This window comes from Chiloscyllium plagiosum, unplaced genomic scaffold (genome assembly GCF_037043375.1).
Source record: "Chiloscyllium plagiosum isolate Xiang-an unplaced genomic scaffold, Cpla_swu_hap1 HiC_scaffold_14, whole genome shotgun sequence".
NCBI lineage: Eukaryota > Metazoa > Chordata > Chondrichthyes > Orectolobiformes > Hemiscylliidae > Chiloscyllium > Chiloscyllium plagiosum.
The window spans coordinates 2,161,042-2,180,566 of record NW_028270152.1 but is presented as its reverse complement, the minus strand read 5'-3'; the positions used below and the strand labels follow the sequence as shown (position 1 = coordinate 2,180,566).

At 50.2% G+C, this 19,525-nt stretch overlaps 2 protein-coding genes across 9 annotated transcripts in view; one reads left to right on the top strand and one right to left on the bottom strand.

Moving 5' to 3' along the window:
• The window catches only part of LOC122561367 (musculoskeletal embryonic nuclear protein 1-like), a 173,752-nt gene that overhangs the window by 8,767 nt on the left and 145,460 nt on the right, over positions 1–19,525 (top strand). For 3 of the 5 annotated variants that reach the window (XM_087994038.1, XM_087994035.1, XM_087994037.1), the window contains exon 3: positions 18,865–19,293. In XM_087994038.1, coding sequence (XP_087850164.1) covers positions 18,865–19,293 — 429 coding nt within the window. Of the gene's footprint in view, positions 1–2,154; positions 2,394–18,864; positions 19,375–19,525 lie in introns of those variants that run through there. The other 2 variants (XM_087994036.1, XM_043713122.2) reach the window with 2 other exon arrangements.
• rft1 (RFT1 homolog) overlaps positions 553–19,525 on the bottom strand; it is a 101,304-nt gene continuing 82,331 nt past the window's right edge. For 3 of the 4 annotated variants that reach the window (XM_087994032.1, XM_043713123.2, XM_087994034.1), the window contains 2 exons: positions 15,490–15,739; positions 553–10,735 (listed from right to left, as the gene is read on the bottom strand). In XM_087994032.1, the coding sequence (XP_087850158.1) occupies positions 10,577–10,735; positions 15,490–15,739 (409 nt within the window). In that variant the 3' untranslated portion in view covers positions 553–10,576. The remainder of the gene's footprint in view (positions 10,736–15,489; positions 15,740–19,525) is intronic. The other variant, XR_015759355.1, reaches the window with a different exon arrangement.

The window sequence follows — 19,525 nt, the reverse complement described above, 5'->3', positions numbered from 1 at the left end:
CATTTCCCATGGCCAATCCATCTAGCCTGCACATCTTTGGACACTCTAGCCAATCCACTTAATCTGCACATCTTTAGACTGTGGGAGGAAACCAGAGCACCCGGTGCAGACATGGGGTGAATGTGCAAACTCTACACAGGCAGTTGCTTAAGGCTGGACTTGAATCCAGGTTCCCTGGCACTGTGAGGCAAAAGTGCTAACCACTGTGCAACTCTTTAAGCTATATAAATGACTTTTATGAAGAGGTCTAATGCATGGATACTACATTTACTGATGACAATAGGAATCAAAGTTGTGAAGAGAGCATAAAATCTGCAAAGGGGTGTAGTTAGGTTCATGGAGAGGTGGTGGCATTGTGGTAATGTTGAACTAATCCAGAATCCCAGACTCTAATGTTCTGTAGCCATGGGTTCAAATTCCACCATGAATTCAACAGAAACCAGAATTTGTGCAGATTTAACTGTTCGCTTCAGTCTTTTTAATGATGAACCAGAAAAATTTGAGACTCATCCATACTTAAGATTGAAGGAAAATGAAACTCAGATATTTAAATAAGTCAGTAAACAGGTTTTGTTTTTACTGGTCAACAAATAAAACAGGTACGTTTGCATGAACAAATATATAATAGGTTGCAGTGCTTTGATTTACAGAAACAGCAAAAGGGACAGAGGCTTGGCCCTCCCAGTGCAAGATATTTTCAAGCTAAACAGCTTCTGAAGCACAAACAAATGCTTATTCCCAATTACATCTTATCAGAGCTACTACGGATAGCCAATAACTGCTGGCGTCACTGGTGTTCATGTCCTGTGAATGAATAAAAATATTTCCAGCTACTGACTGCCTCTGATTATTAGAGATGTCCTGAATTTAAAACACAGCAAACTGCTTGCTCACCTTATGGCAGTTCATAGAAAGACACTGCACGGGAAGACATCATTCAGACTTCCTTGCTTGTGCCAGTTCTCTCAAAGACCTACTTCTCTGCTCTTTCTCCACATCTCTGTTCTCAATTAATTATTTTACAGATGGTAATGCTACATGTGTCCTCCTTCTCCACAAGGTCATTCCTTTGGTTATTCCATTCCGAACAGTCAGTGATAGGTAGTTCAGTGAGGGCAAGGTCAAGCGTTTTATATTACCTCATTGCTTCAACACCCAAGAGAAGTACAGTTTAGCAGCTATGTCTTTCATGATCAAATTACCTTGGCCAATACAGGTGCTATCCAGTCACCCAAACCATATTCATTACCCTTCTACTCTTAGTGCCTCTTACAAGTGGTGTTCAGCAGAGATTGCTGAATCATCAGCTGAGGAAGACAGACAGTGTTTCCTTATACTTGTCTAACCTGATTAATAGGTTTTCTTGGGGTCTGGAGTTAATGTCAAGAACTCCCAGGCAATTTCCTCCTGACTATATACTATTGCTGCTCGCCCTGGTGAGTGTGTCATGTTGGTGGAATTGGACATTCTCAAGGATAATGATGGTGGTATCTGGAATGTTCGCTGTAAGTTATGACTCAATGAACAAGACTTTATTAGGCGTCTATCTCACAATTTCACCAGAAGTTCCCAGATGTCAGTGAGGTGGACTGGACAGGAATGGTAGTCCCTTATTGTGTTTTTGAGTCTTTGGTCAATGTCAGTGATATATATGGTATATGTCACTTGCGGTTTGATGCAGTTGGGTGGCTTGCTAGTCATTTCAGAAAGTGGTTAAGAGGTAACCACTTTACTATAGATTTGAAGTCAGCTGTTAGCTAGACAGGTTAAGGACAGCAGCTGTTCCTCCCTCAAACAGTAGCAAACCAGGCGGTTTACAACAATCCTGCAATTACACGATTACATGTTATCTAACATGCCTCACTCGTGACAGAGGATTGTTTTTATTTAAGATTTAATTAAGTGTGTAATTTTAGGATTAGTCAGTCTATAAATGGTAAATAATATCTGCACCACACAATTGCCAGGTCATTACCATCTCCAGGAAGAAAAATATTGAACATCCCCAACCTGGTCCCCAGTATTGCTGAATCTGGGCTCACACTGATTGTGGCTCTCTTGGTTTCAATTCTATAATGATTGCCAGCAATGGTGGGACTGTTCTGTAACTACGCAAATGTTTCTGAAGTTTACATGCTTTGTTTGTACTAACAGAGAAGGAAGGTGGAGCTGCTCCTTCTGTTTTCAGTGCCGCGAGAACAGGACAAGAGACAGTTTTCACAAAGGGAACCAGCGATCAGCCGAAGAGCGTCTTCAATAAATGAGAAAAGATCTGCAAAGTCACATCTGATTCTAAAGTGACAATAGCTATAAGCTAATTTTGTTAAGCCTTAGTATTGTCTGGAGTGAAAAAATACTTATTTTTATATAAATAAAACAACAAAAAAATGTTGTTTCCTGATTTTATATCACATACTCCATTTGAGGTCTGTGGTTTGAATTAGAAGATTTCACAGTTATTTAGCTTTTCCATCTGGTTTTCAATCAGACCACATTAGTACTGAAGCAGCACAAATCCAATCTGCTAAATCAGTGTACAACAGTCAGAGTTCTAATTCAAGGGCAGGACTATGTATTAAAAATTCCTGAATACAAGTTGTCCAGGAAAGGAAGGGGAGGGCTGGTAGTCCTGTTTAAATATAGCACTGCAATGCTGAAGAAAGAGGATTTCCCAGAGGAATCAAAGAAATTATTCATTTGAATAGAGTGAAAGAACAAAATAGGTGCAATTGCATTGGTTGGTGTTGTCTACAGATCATCCACTAGTGAGAAGGATGTAGAAGAACAAATTTGCAAGGAAATTATAAAGATATTATTGAGTAGCTATATTGGGAACTTTAATCATCTGAAAGCTGAAATGGAAGTAGTGTATAAGGCAGACCCATGTGTTGCTGGAGTATGTGGAAATTTTTTCGCAGCCGTATACGGAGCATGCATTTCTGGATCTGGCTCTTGAGAATGACTGGCCAAAGTGAATCAAGTGTCAAAGCGAGACCATTTAAGGGACAGTGGTCTTTGCATCATAACTTTAGGTTGGTTATAGAAAAAGACAAGAACTAACCAAAATAAGAATAAGATGAAGAAAAATTGTGTTTAGTCAAATAGGTGAATAATACAATTGAGAACTAGGCCAAGAAAGACATTTTGAGGGGACCTAAAAACAATGTAAGGAAGGAGAAAAAGATTGGTTTCCCCTTTATGTTAGCTGCAAAAATGTTCACCAGCTTATGATGAAAAAGGAGGCTGTCATGCACTTCAAGGTTTCAAAATAGATAAGGAGGAACCTATGAATAGGCTGCATTTAAATGTTCATAAAACATTTGGGTACTGAGGAAAGGGAGAGCAGAATTTGCAGAGGCACCAGCCAAAATGTCCAACCTTCAGCTAAGGATGATTCTCAGTTCTGCAAAATGATGTTGTGGCTAGTGCACCTAACTCCAGCTCCTCGAAAACCGCGTGACTGAACTGGAGCTGGATGAATCATTCGGGAGATGGAGGGGTTATTGAAAAGAGTTACAGGCAGGTAGTCACACCTCAGGTAAAAGAAGAAGGTAAATCGGTTACCATCATGGGACTGAAAGACAACCGGCATGCAGTGCAGGGATCCCCTGTGACCATTCCTCTCAACAACAAGTATACTGTTTTGGATACTGTTGGGGGGAACGACTTACCAGGGGAAAGCAATGGGGCACAGGTCTCTGGCACAGAGTCTGTCCCTGTTGCTCAGAAGGGAAGGGGGTAGAGGAGCAGAGCATTATCCATTGGGAATTCCAATAGTTAGGGGGACAGATAGGAGGTTCTGTGGGAATCAGAGAGACTCACGGTTGGTGTGTTGCCTCCCAGGTACCAGGGTTCGTGATGTCTCAGATCATATTTTCGGGATTCTTGAGGTGGGGGAGCTGCCGCAAGTCATGGTTCACATAGACACCAACGACATAGTTAGGAAGAGAGATGGGGATTTAAGGCAGAAATTCAAGGAGCTACAGTGGAAGTTTAGAGCTAGAACAAACAGATGTTGTCTGTGGTTTGTTGCCCTTGCCACGTGCTAGCAAGGCAAGGAATAGACAGAGAGAGCAGTTGAACATGTGGCTACAGGGATGCTGCAGGAGGGAGGGTTTGGATCCCTGGACAATTGGAACCTCTACAAACAGGATGGTCTTCACCTGAACCATAGGGGTACCAGTTTCCTTGGGGGGGGGGGGGGGATTTGCTAATGCTCTTTGGGTGGGTTGAAAGATGGGAACTGAAATTGTAGTTCGAATATATGGAAGGTTGAGAGTAGTGAAGTCAGAACTAAGATTTCAAGATCACAAGAAGGCACTGGCAAGCAAGAAGTTAGTTTGAAGTGTCTACTTCAACGCTCGGTGCATCCAAAATAAGGTGGGTGAACTTGCAGCATCGGTTGGTGCTTGGGATTTCGATGTTGTGGCCATTTCAGAGACATTGGTAGAGCAGGGACAGGAATGGTTATTGCTTGAGAGTTACAAGTTAGCCAGGAAAGACCTAAAGAGAGAGAGCTAAGCAGAGCCAGGAGGGGACATGAGAAATCGTTAGCACACAGGATCAAGGAAAACCCTAAGACTTTCTACAGGTATATCAGGAATAAAAGAATGACTACAGTAAGATTTGGGCCAATCGAGCATAGTAGTGGGAAACTATGCGTGGAGTCAGAAGAGATAGGGGAAGTGCTAAATGAATACTTTTCTTCAGTATTCACATTACAGGCTACTAGAGTGGATGGGATTGAGGTGCAGAAGGAGGTGGTGTTAGCAATTCTGGAAAGTGTAAAAATAGATATGTCCCCTGGGCTGGATGGTATTTATCCTAGGATCCTGTGGGAAGCCAGGGAGTAGACTGCTGAGCCTTTGGCATTGACCTTTATGTCGTCATTGTCTACGGGAATGGTGCCAGAAAACTGGAGGATAGCAAATGTTGTTCCCTTGTTCAAGAAGGGGAGTAGAGACAACCCTGATAATTATAGACCAGTGAGCTTTACTTCGGTTATAAGAGATAGGATTTATAATCATCTGGAAAGGAATAAGTTGATTAGGGATAGTCAACATGGTTTTGTGAAGGGTAGGTCGTGCCTCACAAACCTTATTGAATTCTTTGAGAAGATGACCAAACAGGTGGATGAGGGTAAAGCAGTTTATGTGATGTATATGGATTTCAGTAAAGCATTTGGTAAGGTTCCCCATGGTAGGTTATTCCACAAAATATGGAGGCACGGGATTGATGTTGATTTAACGGTTTGGATCAGAAATTGGCTAATTGAAACAAGATGACAATGGGTGGTGGTTGATCAGAAACATTCATCCTGGAGTTCAGTTACTCGTGGGGTACTGTAAGGATCTGTTTTGGGTCCACTGTTGTTTGTCATTTTTATAAATGACCTGGGTGAGGGCATAGAAGGATGGGTTAGTAAATTTGCAGATGACACCAAGGTCACTAGAGTTGTGGATAGTGACGAAGGATGTTGTAGGTAACAGAGAGACATAGATAAGCTGCAGAACTGAGCTGAGAGGTGGCAAATAGAGTTTAATGCGGAAATGTGTGAGGTGATTCACTTTGGAAGGAGTAATAGGAATGCAGGCTACTTGGCTAATGGTACGATTCTTGGTAGTGTAGATAAGCAGACATCTTGGTGTCCATTTATACAGGTCCCTAAAAATTGCCACCCAGGTTAATAGGGTTGTTAAGAAGGCATACAGTGTGTGAGCTTTTATTGGTAGAGGGATTGAGTTTCGGTACCATGAGATCATGCTGCAGCAATACAAAGCTCCAGTGTGGCCACATTTGGAGTATTGTGTACAGTTCTGGTCACCGCATTATAGGAAGGATGTGGAAGCTTTGGAAAGGGTTCAGAGGAGATTTACTATGATTTTGCCTGGTATGGAGAGAAGGTCTTATGAGGAAAGGCTGAGGGATGTGAGGCTGTTTTCGTTAGAGAGAAGGTTGAGAGGTGACTTAATTGAGACGTACAAGATAATCAAAGAGTTAGATAGGTTGGACAGTGAGAGCCTTTTTCCTCGGATGATGATGGCTAGCACGAGGGGACATAGCTTTAAATTGAGGGGTGATAGATTTAGGACAAATATCAGAAGTAGTTTCTCTACTCAGAGAGTCGTAGGGGCATGTACTGCCTGCACCAGTAGTAGACTCACCAACTTCAAGAGCATTTAAATGGCCATTGGATAGGCATATGGACGAGAATGAAATAGGGTAGGTGAGATGAGCTTCAGACTGGTTCCACAGATCGGTGAAATGTCAAGGGCCAAAGGGCCTGTACTGCGCTGTAATGTTTTATGTTCTATGTGCACACATTGAGAGGATGCAGAAGAGATTTACAAGAATGATTCCAATGATGAGAATCTTCTGTTAAATAGATAAATTGGAGATGATAGTATTTTCTCTGGAGAAGAAAAGGCTGAGAAAGGCTTTGTTAAGCTTATTTGAGTCATGAATGTTCAGGTCAATAGGGTGAAGGTAGTATAGGTACAATGGCCCAAATAGTCTTCTTCTGTATAGTAATCATCTTATGATTATGAAGACAGTATTTGTTTCAACCAGTCCCTGCCTGGGGGAGTTCCACATTCTCACCAGTCTCCAGCTCAGGTGATTTCTCCTGAATTCCTGAACTTTGTGACTCTAATACTGATGGCCTCTCATTTGTTCTTCCCCACAAGATGAAACATTCCCTCTGCATCCATTCAATCAAAACCTTTATTTTAAAGATCTCCGCTTGATTACCCTCAGGCATTTCCCCTGAGAAAACAGACCCAGCTGGTCAATCCTTCCTCGATTTTTCTGGCATCATCCTCATAAACCTTCCCTGACCCTTGCCAGTACCTCTACATCCTTTTTTAATAAGATGGTGACCAGACTGCCTGCATAGATTCACCGATTCATACAGCACAGAACAGGCCCTTAGCCCATCGAGTCTACACTGACATAACTACCACGAAAAGTGCACTATTTCAATTTCCTGCACTTGGCCCACATCCCTTGAAGAACACATCCAAACATTTTTCTAAAGATTGTAAGGTTTCCAGTCTCCACTACGTTTTCAGATTCCCACCATTTGCTGAGTGAATAAGTTTTTTTCCCCCAAATCCACTCTGAATCTCCTGCCCCTTACCTAAAAACCATGCCCTCATGTGATTGACCCTTCAACCAAGGGGAATAGCTACTCTATATTCACCCTGTCCACACCCTTCAAAATCTTATGCACCTCAATCATGATTCCCACCCCCCCACCCCAGCCTTCTCTGCTCTAAAGAAAACAATCCAAGCCTATCTAGTTGTCTTTATAGCTCAACATCTCCATTCCAGTCAAGACCTGGTGAACCTCTTCTGTACCCCCTCTAGTTCTATCACGTCCTTCCTGCAATGAGGTGACCAGAACTACACATAGTACTCCAGCTGTGGCCTAACCAACACGCTGTATGACTCCAACATTACCTCCTTGCTCGTATACTCTATGCCACACCTGATGAAAGCAAGTATCCCATATGTCTTCTTAACTATCCTATTCACGTGCTATGCTGACTTCAGGGATCTGTGAATAATCCTTCTGTCCCTCTAAGCCAGTATCCTGCCATTCATTAAACACTTCCTCATCTTGTTTCTTCTTCAAAAGCGCATCACCCTGCACTTATCAGAGTTAAATACTATCTGTCACTGGCCTGCCCATCTGACCAACCCATCTATATCTGTATGTGATCGTATTTGCTATTAACCAGGAGAAAGTGAGGATTGCAGATGCTGGGGATCAGTGTCAAAAAGTGTGGCGCTGGAAAAGCACAGCAATTCAAGTGGCATCCAAGGAGCCGCAGAATCGACGTTCAGGCATAAACCCCTCATCAGGAATAAGCCCACATTCCTGATGAAGGGCTTATGACCGAAATGTTGATTCTCCTGCTCCTCCAATGTTGCCTGGCCTGCAGTGCTTTTCCAGTGCCACACGTTTTGATTTTGCTATTCACCACTCTACCAATCTTAGTGTCATCTGCAACTTTACTTAACATTCCCCCACATTTTCATCTATATCATTTATTTATATAACAAACAATAAGGGTCCTAGTACTGATTGTTGTGGTACAGCACTGGACATTGGCCTCCAGTGACTCAAACAGCCTTCTATTACTACCCTTTGCGTTCTATTATTAAGCAAGTTTCTGATCCACCTTGCCAATTTACTCTCAATTCAACATGCTTTAACCTTCTCAGTCTCTCATCTGGGACCTTGCCAAAAGCTTTGCTAAAATCCATATAAATTACATCAATTAAACTTCCCTCATCCACACACTCCGCCTCCCTCTGAGGAAGCCATGCTGACTTCCTAAATAATCCAATGCTTTCCAACTGGGTAATAATTCACTCCTTTAGAAGTTCCTCCAATAGTTTTCCTATCTCTGGCATAAGACCTAGTGGTCTGTAAGTTCTGGTTCATCTCTATCAAATTTCTTAAAAGGTAGAACTGCATCTGCAGTCCTCCAGTCCTTTGACATTTCCTCCATGGCCAGACTGAAATTAAAAATTTGTATAAGTAAGAACCCCTGTGATTTCCTGCTTCACCTCCCACAGCAGCCTGGGGTACAATTCAGCTGGGCCAGGAAACTTGTCTATTTTTAAGCCCAACAAAACCTCCAATACCTCCCCATTTCCTATGTCAAACTGTGCAAATTCCTCACAGTCCCTTTTCCTGAATTCTATACAAATGTACATTATAAGAAGGATGTGGAAGCTTTGGTAAGGGCTCAGAGGAGATTTACTAGGATGTTGTCTGGTATGGAGGGAAGGTCTTATGAGGAAAGGCTGAGGGATTTGAGGCTGTTTTCATTAGTGAGAAGGTTGAGAGGTGACTTAATTGTGACATATAATCACAGAGGGTTAGATAGGATGGACAGTGAGAGCCTTTTTCCTCAGATGGTGATGGCTAGCACAAGGGGACATAGCTTTAAATTGAGGGGTGATAGATATAGAACAGATGTCAGAGGTAGTTTCTTTACTGAGACAGTGTAGGGGTATGGAACGCACTGCCTGCAACAGTAGTAGACTCACCAACTTTAAGAGCATTGAAATGGTCATGAGATAAATATATAATGTAGGATAGACAGGCTTCACCTTGGTTCCACAGGTTGGCGCAACATCGAGGGCTGAAGGGCCTGTACTGCATTGTCACGTTCTATGTTTTCCTTTTCCAGCGTGAAGACCGGAGAGAAGTATTCATTTAAAGCCCTTCCAATATTCTGCAGCTTTATACACAGATTACCCTCTCAGTCCTTAATGGGCCCTACTCTTTTCCTCGTTTACCTCTTGTCTTTAAAGCATTTATAAAATATCTTAGGATTCTTTCTAATCCTGTTTGCAAGTCCTTTCTCATGCCCACTCATTGCTCTTCTAATTGCTTTCTTAAGTTTCCTTCTGAACTTCCTGTATTCCTCTATGAACATAGCAGAATTGCTTCCTTTGGACTTGCTAAAAGCCTTACTCTTCTTCTTTATCCAGCTCTGTATTATCCAGGATTCTCTGAACATTTTGCTCCTACACCTCGCTCTAAAGGGTACATGTTGGACTTGTACTCTCCCATCTCCTTTTTGAATGACCCCCATTGCTCCATTGTAGACTTACCTGCAAAGAGCTGATCCCAGTCTACTGTGGCCAGATCCTGCTTTATTTTAATAAAAGCTGCCTTCCCCAATCTACAGCCCTTGTAGGACATTTTTTGTCCAGAATAAATTTGAGCCATACTATATTGAGGTTGCTATTGCCTAAATGTTCCCCCACTGCCTTTGCGAACACTCACCCAGCTACTTTTCCCAGAACCAGATCGGGCACTGCACCGTCTCTTGTTGGGACTTATGTATTGATACAAAAAACTCCCCAGATACAATTCAAGAAATCCGCTTCCTCTAAACCCCTACACTAATACTATCCCAATTTATGTTGGGCAAGTTGATATTTCCCAGTATAATTACCGATAATTACTTTTACAGTACACATAAATGTGGTCTAAACAAGGTTCAGTACAGGCTTAACATAACTTCTCAAATTTTGAATTCTGTCCTTTTTACTGTAGCATCTAATGCCTGTGATACAATCTTTAGTAGTCGGTGTATTTTGCTCCTTTTAGTCCACCAGTCACATACCTTCCATGGAATAACTAACTCGCTGACACTTCCCATCAAAAAGTACACCCCCATATTTATCTGTGTTGAAACTTCATTTGCTGATTTTACTTTCCTCCCAACACCACATTGGGAATGCATTAATTCCCATCTCCCCTATATTCCATTTATCTGTACAGTGCAAAATGAAGTATGAAGATAAGGCTGTTAAGAGATAAACAAAATTTGAACTCAATCTATTCAATAAATACAGTGCAGCAGGCTTGTTTCAAATCTCTGGTGAAATCCATCCCACACATTTGGAGCTGATGATTCCATGACTACTTTGAGTCTCTGTGATTTTATAATAATTAAAATGCAAAATTTTCATCCATCACCCTGGAAGTCCTCTGGTGTTGGTGTCTCTTGGCTTTGGAATCACCATTCTGCTTGTTTCATTCTCAATTCTACATTTCTTTCTTGCCCTGAGAAAGGAATTGAGTTCTAACGAACCAAACAAGCCTGGGCTCAGTGAAGAAGATCGTGACAAGGGTGATGGATAAACACAAAGCCCCTAGCAGAACATGGACCAACTGGGACATCAAACACTGCTCACTCAAAGTAGCCTGGGAAAAAACAAAACAATTCATTCAAAGCAACAAGGTCACATAAAGCATTGTATCAGTATCATCAAGACTGGTGAGGAGGCGGCGGTGTTCAGCACTAGTGTTCCACTGTGGGTGTTTCACTGGGCCAGGGGCCAGGGTCGCAGTGGCGCTGGGCCAGGGGCCAGGGTCGCAGTGGCGCGGGGCCAGGGTCGCAGTGACGCGGGGCCTGGGTCGCAGTGACGCGGGGCCAGGGGCCCGGGTCGCAGTGACGCGGGGCCAGGGGCCCGGGTCGCAGAGACGCGGGGCCAGGGGCCCGGGACGCAGAGACGCGGGGCCAGGGGCCCGGGTCGCAGAGACGCGGGGCCAGGGGCACGGGTCGCAGAGACGCGGGGCCAGGGGCACGGGTCGCAGAGACGCGGGGCCAGGGGCCCGGGTCGCAGAGACGCGGGGCCAGGGGCCCGGGTCGCAGTGGCGCGGGGCCAGGGGCCAGGGTCGCAGTGGCGCTGGGCCAGGGGCCAGGGTCGCAGTGGCGCTGGGCCAGGGGCCAGGGTCGCAGTGGCGCTGGGCCAGGGGCCAGGGTCGCAGTGGCGCTGGGCCAGGGTCGCAGTGGCGCTGGGCCAGGGTCGCAGTGGCGCTGGGCCAGGGTCGCAGTGGCGCTGGGCCAGGGTCGCAGTGGCGCTGGGCCAGGGTCGCAGTGGCGCTGGGCCAGGGTCGCAGTGGCGCTGGGCCAGGGTCGCAGTGGCGCTGGGCCAGGGTCGCAGTGGCGCTGGGCCAGGGTCGCAGTGGCCCTGGGCCAGGGTCGCAGTGGCGCTGGGCCAGGGTCGCAGTGGCGCTGGGCCAGGGTCGCAGTGGCGCTGGGCCAGGGTCGCAGTGGCGCTGGGCCAGGGTCGCAGTGGCGCTGGGCCAGTGTCGCAGTGGCGCTGGGCCAGGGTCGCAGTGGCGCTGGGCCAGGGTCGCAGTGGCGCTGGGCCAGGGGCCAGGGTCGCAGTGGCGCTGGGCCAGGGGCCAGGGTCGCAGTGGCGCTGGACCAGGGGCCAGGGTCGCAGTGGCGCTGGGCCATGGTCGCAGTGGCACTGGGCCAGGGGCTAGGGTCGCAGTGGCGCTGGGCCAGGGTCACAGTGGCGCTGGGCCAGGGTCGCAGTGGCGCTGGGCCAGGGTCGCAGTGGCGCTGGGCCAGGGTCGCAGTGGCGCTGGGCCAGGGGCCAGGGTCGCAGTGGCGCTGGGCCAGGGGCCAGGGTCGCAGTGGCGCTGGGCCAGGGGCCAGGGTCGCAGTGGCGCTGGGCCAGGGGCCAGGGTCGCAGTGGCGCTGGGCCAGGGGCCAGGGTCGCAGTGGCGCTGGGCCAGGAGCCAGGGTCGCAGTGGCGCTGGGCCAGGGTCGCAGTGGCGCTGGGCCAGGGTCGCAGTGGCGCTGGGCCAGGGGCCAGGGTCGCAGTGGCGCTGGGCCAGGGTCGCAGTGGCGCTGGGCCAGGGTCGCAGTGGCGCTGGGCCAGCGTCGCAGTGGCGCTGGGCCAGCGTCGCAGTGGCGCTGGGCCAGCGTCGCAGTGGCGCTGGGCCAGCGTCGCAGTGGCGCTGGGCCAGCGTCGCAGTGGCGCTGGGCCAGCGTCGCAGTGGCGCTGGGCCAGCGTCGCAGTGGTGCTGGGCCAGCGTCGCAGTGGCGCTGGGCCAGGGGCCAGCGTCGCAGTGGCGCTGGGCCAGGGGCCAGCGTCGCAGTGGCGCTGGGCCAGGGGCCAGCGTCGCAGTGGCGCTGGGCCAGGGGCCAGCGTCGCAGTGGCGCTGGGCCAGGGGCCAGGGTCGCAGTGGCGCTGGGCCAGGGGCCAGGGTCGCAGTGGCGCTGGGCCAGGGGCCAGGGTCGCAGTGGCGCTGGGCCAGGGGCCAGGGTCGCAGTGGCGCTGGACCAGGGGCCAGGGTCGCAGTGGCGCTGGACCAGGGGCCAGGGTCGCAGTGGCGCTGGACCAGGGGCCAGGGTCGCAGTGGCGCTGGACCAGGGGCCAGGGTCGCAGTGGCGCTGGACCAGGGGCCAGGGTCGCAGTGGCGCGGGGCCATGGTCGCAGTGGCACTGGGCCAGGGGCTAGGGTCGCAGTGGCACTGGGCCAGGGGCTAGGGTCGCAGTGACGCTGGGCCAGGGGCTAGGGTCGCAGTGGCGCTGGGCCAGGGGCCAGGGTCGCAGTGACGCAGGGCCAGGGTCGCAGTGACGCTGGGCCAGGGTCGCAGTGACGCTGGGCCAGGGTCGCAGTGACGCTGGGGCAGGGGCCAGGGTCGCAGTGACGTTGGGCCAGGGTCGCAGTGACGCTTTGCCGGGCGCAGTGGCGCTGGGCCAGGGGCCAGCGTCAGAGTGTTGAAGAGCCAGAGGCCAGCGTCAGAGTGTTGAAGAGCCAGAGGCCAGCGTCAGAGTGTTGCAGAGTCAGGGGCCAGAGGCCAGAGTCGGAGTGTCGTTGGGCCAGGGGCCAGGGTCGCAGTGGCGCTGGGCCAGGGTCGCAGTGGCGCTGGGCCAGGGGCCAGGGTCGCAGTGGCGCTGGGCCAGGGGCCAGGGTCGCAGTGGCGCTGGGCCAGGGGCCAGGGTCGCAGTGGCGCTGGGCCAGGGTCGCAGTGGCGCTGGGCCAGGGTCGCAGTGGCGCGGGGCCAGGGTCGCAGTGGCGCGGGGCCAGGGTCGCAGTGGCGCGGGGCCAGGGTCGCAGTGGCGCGGGGCCAGGGTCGCAGTGGCGCGGGGCCAGGGTCGCAGTGGCGCGGGGCCAGGGTCGCAGTGGCGCGGGGCCAGGGTCGCAGTGGCGCGGGACCAGGGTCGCAGTGGCGCGGGACCAGGGTCGCAGTGGCGCGGGACCAGGGTCGCAGTGGCGCAGGGCCAGGGTCGCAGTGGCGCAGGGCCAGGGTCGCAGTGGCGCAGGGCCAGGGTCGCAGTGGCGCAGGGCCAGGGTCGCAGTGGCGCAGGGCCAGGGTCGCAGTGGCGCTGGGCCAGGGTCGCAGTGGCGCTGGGCCAGGGTCGCAGTGGCGCTGGGCCAGGGGCCAGGGTCGCAGTGGCGCTGGGCCAGGGGCCAGGGTCGCAGTGACGCTGGGCCAGGGGCCAGGGTCGCAGTGACGCTGGGCCAGGGGCCAGGGTCGCAGTGACGCTGGGCCAGGGTCGCAGTGACGCTGGGCCAGGGGCCAGGGTCGCAGTGACGCTGGGCCAGGGGCCAGGGTCGCAGTGACGCTGGGCCAGGGGCCAGGGTCGCAGTGACGCTGGGCCAGGGGCCAGGGTCGCAGTGACGCTGGGCCAGGGGCCAGGGTCGCAGTGACGCTGGGCCAGGGGCCAGGGTCGCAGTGACGCTGGGCCAGGGGCCAGGGTCGCAGTGACGCTGGGCCAGGGGCCAGGGTCGCAGTGACGCCTGGCCAGGGGCCCGGGTCGCAGTGACGCTGGGCCAGGGGCCCGGGTCGCAGTGACGCTGGGCCAGGGGCCCGGGTCGCAGTGACGCTGGGCCAGGAGCCCGGGTCGCAGTGACGCTGGGCCAGGGGCCAGGGTCGCAGTGACGCTGGGCCAGGGGCCAGGGTCGCAGTGACGCTGGGCCAGGGGCCAGGGTCGCAGTGACGCTGTGCCGGTCGCAGTGGCGCTGGGCCAGCGTCGCAGTGGCGCTGGGCCAGGGTCGCAGTGGCGCTGGGCCAGGGTCGCAGTGGCGCTGGGCCAGGGGCCAGGGTCGCAGTGGCGCTGGGCCAGGGGCCAGGGTCGCAGTGGCGCTGGGCCAGGGGCCAGGGTCGCAGTGGCGCTGGGCCAGGGGCCAGGGTCGCAGTGGCGCTGGGCCAGGGGCCAGGGTCGCAGTGGCGCTGGGCCAGGGGCCAGGGTCGCAGTGGCGCTGGGCCAGGGGCCAGGGTCGCAGTGGCGCTGGGCCAGGGGCCAGGGTCGCAGTGGCGCTGGGCCAGGGGCCAGGGTCGCAGTGGCGCTGGGCCAGGGGCCAGGGTCGCAGTGGCGCTGGGCCAGGGGCCAGGGTCGCAGTGGCGCTGGACCAGGGGCCAGGGTCGCAGTGGCGCTGGACCAGGGGCCAGGGTCGCAGTGGCGCTGGACCAGGGGCCAGGGTCGCAGTGGCGCTGGACCAGGGGCCAGGGTCGCAGTGGCGCTGGACCAGGGGCCAGGGTCGCAGTGGCGCTGGACCAGGGGCCAGGGTCGCAGTGGCGCTGGACCAGGGGCCAGGGTCGCAGTGGCGCTGGACCAGGGGCCAGGGTCGCAGCGGCGCTGGGCCAGGGGCCAGGGTCGCAGCGGCGCTGGGCCAGGGTCGCAGTGGCGCTGGGCCAGGGGCTAGGGTCGCAGTGACGCTGGGCCATGGGCTAGGGTCGCAGTGGCGCTGGGCCAGGGTCGCAGTGGCGCTGGGCCAGGGGCCAGGGTCGCAGTGACGCTGGGCCAGGGGCCAGGGTCGCAGTGACGCTGGGCCAGGGGCCAGGGTCGCAGTGACGCTGGGCCAGGGTCGCAGTGACGCTTTGCTGGGCGCAGTGGCGCTGGGCCAGGGGCCAGGATTGGAGTGTTGAAGAGCCAGAGGCCAGGGTCAGAGTGTCGCAGAGTCAGGGGCCAGGGTCAGAATGTCGCAGTGACAGGGGTCGGGGCCAGGGTCGGAGTATCACAGTGAGAGGGGCCTGGGGCCGGAGTGTCGCAGTGACAGGAGCCAGGGTCGGAGTGTCATAGGGCCAGGGGCTGAGATCGCCACGTCAATGGGTCAGGGACCGGGGTCAGTGTCACGTAGTAGCTTTCCTCCAGCAACTTTGGAATGGTGACCATCTTTTGATTTTCTGCACCCACCTTCCCCAGTACCTACCTGTGAAAGTGCTGTCACTGTGCCACTGCCAAGATAGACTAGCAGTAAAGGCCCAGGGATCAGAAGGCCCTTGAGGGGCTGACTCTTGCTATGCTTGAAGTAACGGCTGATATACTGAAGGCTGTGAGTAATTCGGAGTCCCATGTTCAGGCAGTTTGCTAAAATAAATCCAACACCTCCTTGCCACCATGTCAAACAATAGGAAAAGCCAAGAAATGTAAGCGACAGAGCCAGCATCATAAAGTTATACCTTCAATAAAACAATCAAACATTAAACAAAATATTGAAGTACCTAATGGATCAACGAAGATTTGCAATTATTACAGAAACTTATGATCTTATGCACCTGCACTGAAGTATGTCAGAAACATTTCTCCCAGGGATTTTAATTGGCGCACTTGGTGCATACACTAAGAAAATCAAGAAGTGAAACTGTTAAATCTTGAAATCAGACCAGTGATATCTGGAAACTAGGTTGTTTCAGGTTCTAATGAATTGTATTCTGACATTTGACCAGCTTGAATACTGAACTTGGAACTGCAAAGCATTTGAATGTCTAACCACCAGATGTGTTGCAAACTCTAAACCTTAGAATCCTAGAATCAAACAGGAGAGATCCTTCAGCCTATTGAGTCTGCACTGACAAAAATACACAAGTGCCATTTTCATACATTAGGCACTCAATGTTATGATATTTCAAGTGCTCACCCAAGTACATTTTAAAGGTTGTGAGCTTTCCCACCTCACTCCCCTCCCAGGCCCTCACCACCCTCTGGGTGAAAAATATTTTCCTGCAATCTCCTGCCTTTTGCTTTAAGATTATGTCCCTTGTAATTGACTTATCAACTAACAACTGCTTTCTATTTATCATGTCCATGCCCCTCATACTCTTATATACCTTAATCTGAGCCTTTGCTATTCTAAACAAAACAACTAGAGTTTAGAGTCATAGAGATATACAGCATGGAAACAGATCCTCTGGTCTTACTCTTCCATACCAACCAAATATCCTAAATTAACCTAGTCACATTTGCCAAAATTCAGTCAGTAACTCTCTAAACCCTCTCTATTCATATATCCATCCAGATGCCTTTAAATGTTGTAATTGTACCAGCCTCCACCACTTCCTCTGGTAGCTCATTCCATACAAACACCACCCTCTGTGTGAAAAGGTTGCCCCTTAGGTCCCTTTTAAATCATAGAATCTCTACAGAGTGGAAACAGACCCTTTGGCCAAACAAGTCCACACTGACCTTCTGAAGAGTAACCCACCCGGACCTATTCCCGTTCCATATTACTCCACATTAACCCTGACTAATACACCTAACCGACACATCCCTGAACACTATTGGCAATTTTACACGGCCAATTCACCTTACCTGCACATTTTGGATTGTGGGAGGAAACTCGAGCCCCTGGAGGAAACCTACGCAGACACAGGGAGAATGTGCAAACTCCACACAGACAGTCGCCCAAGGCTGGAATTGAACACAGGTCCTTGGCACTCATTCCTCTCTCATATTAATCTATGCCCTCTAGTTTTGGACTCCCCACCGCAGGGAAGACATTGTCTATTTACCCTATCTATGCCCCTCATGGTTTTATAAACCTCTACAAGGTCAGCCCTCAGATTCTAACGGTCGAGGGAAAATAGCCTTTGCCCATTCAGCCTCTCCCTATAGCTCAAACCCTCCAACCCTGGCAACATCCTTGTAAATCTTTTCTTAATCCTTTCAAGTTTCACAACACCCTTTCTATAGCAGGGAGACCAGAACTGCATGCAGTATTCCAAAAGTGGCCTAATCAATGTCCTGTACAGCTGCAACATGACCAACCAACCCCAACACACAGTGCACTGACCAATAAAGGCAAACATATCAAACACCTTCTTCACTAACCTGTCTCCCTGGGACTCCAGATTCGTGGCACTATGAACCTGCACTCCAAGGTCTCTTTGTTCAGCAACACTCCACAGGACCTTACCATTAAGTGTATAAGTCCTGCCCTGATTTGCCTTTCCAAAACCTCACGCAGCACCTCACATTTATTTAAATTAAACTCCAATTGCCATTCCTCGGCCCAATGGCCCATCTTGATCAAGATTGCATTGTACTCTGAGGTAACCTTCTTCACTGTCCACTACACCTCCAATTTTGGTGTCATTTGCAAACTTACAAACTATACCTCCTATATTCACATCCAAATCATTTATATAAATAAGAAAAGCAGTGGACCAAGCACCGATATTTGTGACACACCGTTGGTCACAGGCCTCCAGTCTGAAAAGTAGCCCTCTACCACCATCTTCTGTCTTCTACCTTTGAGCCAGTTCTGTACCCACATGGCTAGTTCTCCCTGTATTCCATGTGATCCAATCTCACTAATCAGTCTGCCATGAGGAACCTTGTCAAAAGCCTTACTAAAGTCCTTATAGGTCACGTTCAACACTCTGCCCTCATCAATCCTTTTTGTTACTTCTTCAAAAAACTCAATCAAGTTCATGAGACATGATTTCCCACACACAAAGCCATAGCCTAATCAGTCATTGCCTTTTCCAACTATGTGTAAATCTTGTCCCTCAGGATTCCCTCCAACAACTTGCCCACCACTGACGTCAGGCTCACCGGTCTATAATTCCCTTGCTTGTCCTTACCAACTGTCTTAAATAAGGGCACCACGTTAGCCAACCTCCAGACTTCTGGCACTTCATCTGTGGCTATCTCAGCAAGGGCCCCAGCAATCACTTCTCTAGCTTCCCACAGAGTTCTTGGGTACACCTGATCAGGTCCTGGAGATTTATCTACGTTTATGCATTTTAAGGTATCCACAGCATCTTCTCTGTATTATGGACATTTTTCAAGATATGGCCAATTTATGTATCATCCACAAACTTATCACTCCCCACATTCTCATTAACATAACTTACGGATATCACAAAAAAAGGGACTAGCACGGATTCCTGTGGTACACAACTACACACTGGGCTCCAGTCACACAACAGCCTTTGCCCACCACCCTCTGTCTCTTGCCACAAAGCCATTTTTATATCCAGTTTGCCAAGTTGCCCTGAATTGCTTGTGTTATTACCTTCTTTATCAGTTTCCTATGTGGGACCTTGTCAAAGGCTTTGCTGCAATCCAATGCAAACTACATCGGTTATTCTCTTCTGCTTGACATACATAGACTATCTTGGGATTCTCCCTAATTTTACCCACCAGTGTTCCGTCATGCCCCCCCATTTTTAAAGTATTATTGCATTTTATATATGTGTAATAAATTTATAATGAGCTGACATTAATGTTTCAAGAAGCTTACTGATTTTAATAGTTAGGTTTAGCTTCACAAACAACTTCAGCTATTTTTGACTTTTGGCAGGATGTCACTCATGCCCCCTACACATCAACAGCACAGAGGTGGAACAAAGTCAAGCTCCTGGGAGTAGTCATCCACAACAAGCTTTCTTGGACTCTTCATGTGGATGCACTGGTACAAAGGCCCAACAACGTCTCTTCTTTCTCAGGCAGCTGAGGAAATTTGGAATGACGGCAAATACCCTTGCCAACTTTTATAGGTGTTCCATCGAGAGCATTCTGTCTGGATATATCACTACCTGGCATGGCAACTGTACCATTCAAGATCGGAGATGGTTACAGAGAGTGGTGAACTCGGCCCAGACAATCACAAAGGCAAACCTCCCATCTACAGAATCCATCTACCAGGCCCGCTGTCAAGGAAAGGCTGCCAGCATTCTCAAAGATCCATCCCACCCCGGCAATATTTTCTACAACCTCTATCGGGGAGAAGGTACAGAAGCCTGAACACACACACACACACACACACACACACATTTCGTAACAGTTTCTACCCTACTGTTGTTAGAATACTGGATGGACTCACAAACTCTTAACATTCGCCTGTGCCCGTGTTTTTGTTTTTGCCGCTGTTTACATATTATTTACTTATCAAATCTACTTAACTATGTGATCTACCTGTATTACTCGCAAGACAAAGCTTTTCACTGTGCCTCGGTTCAAGT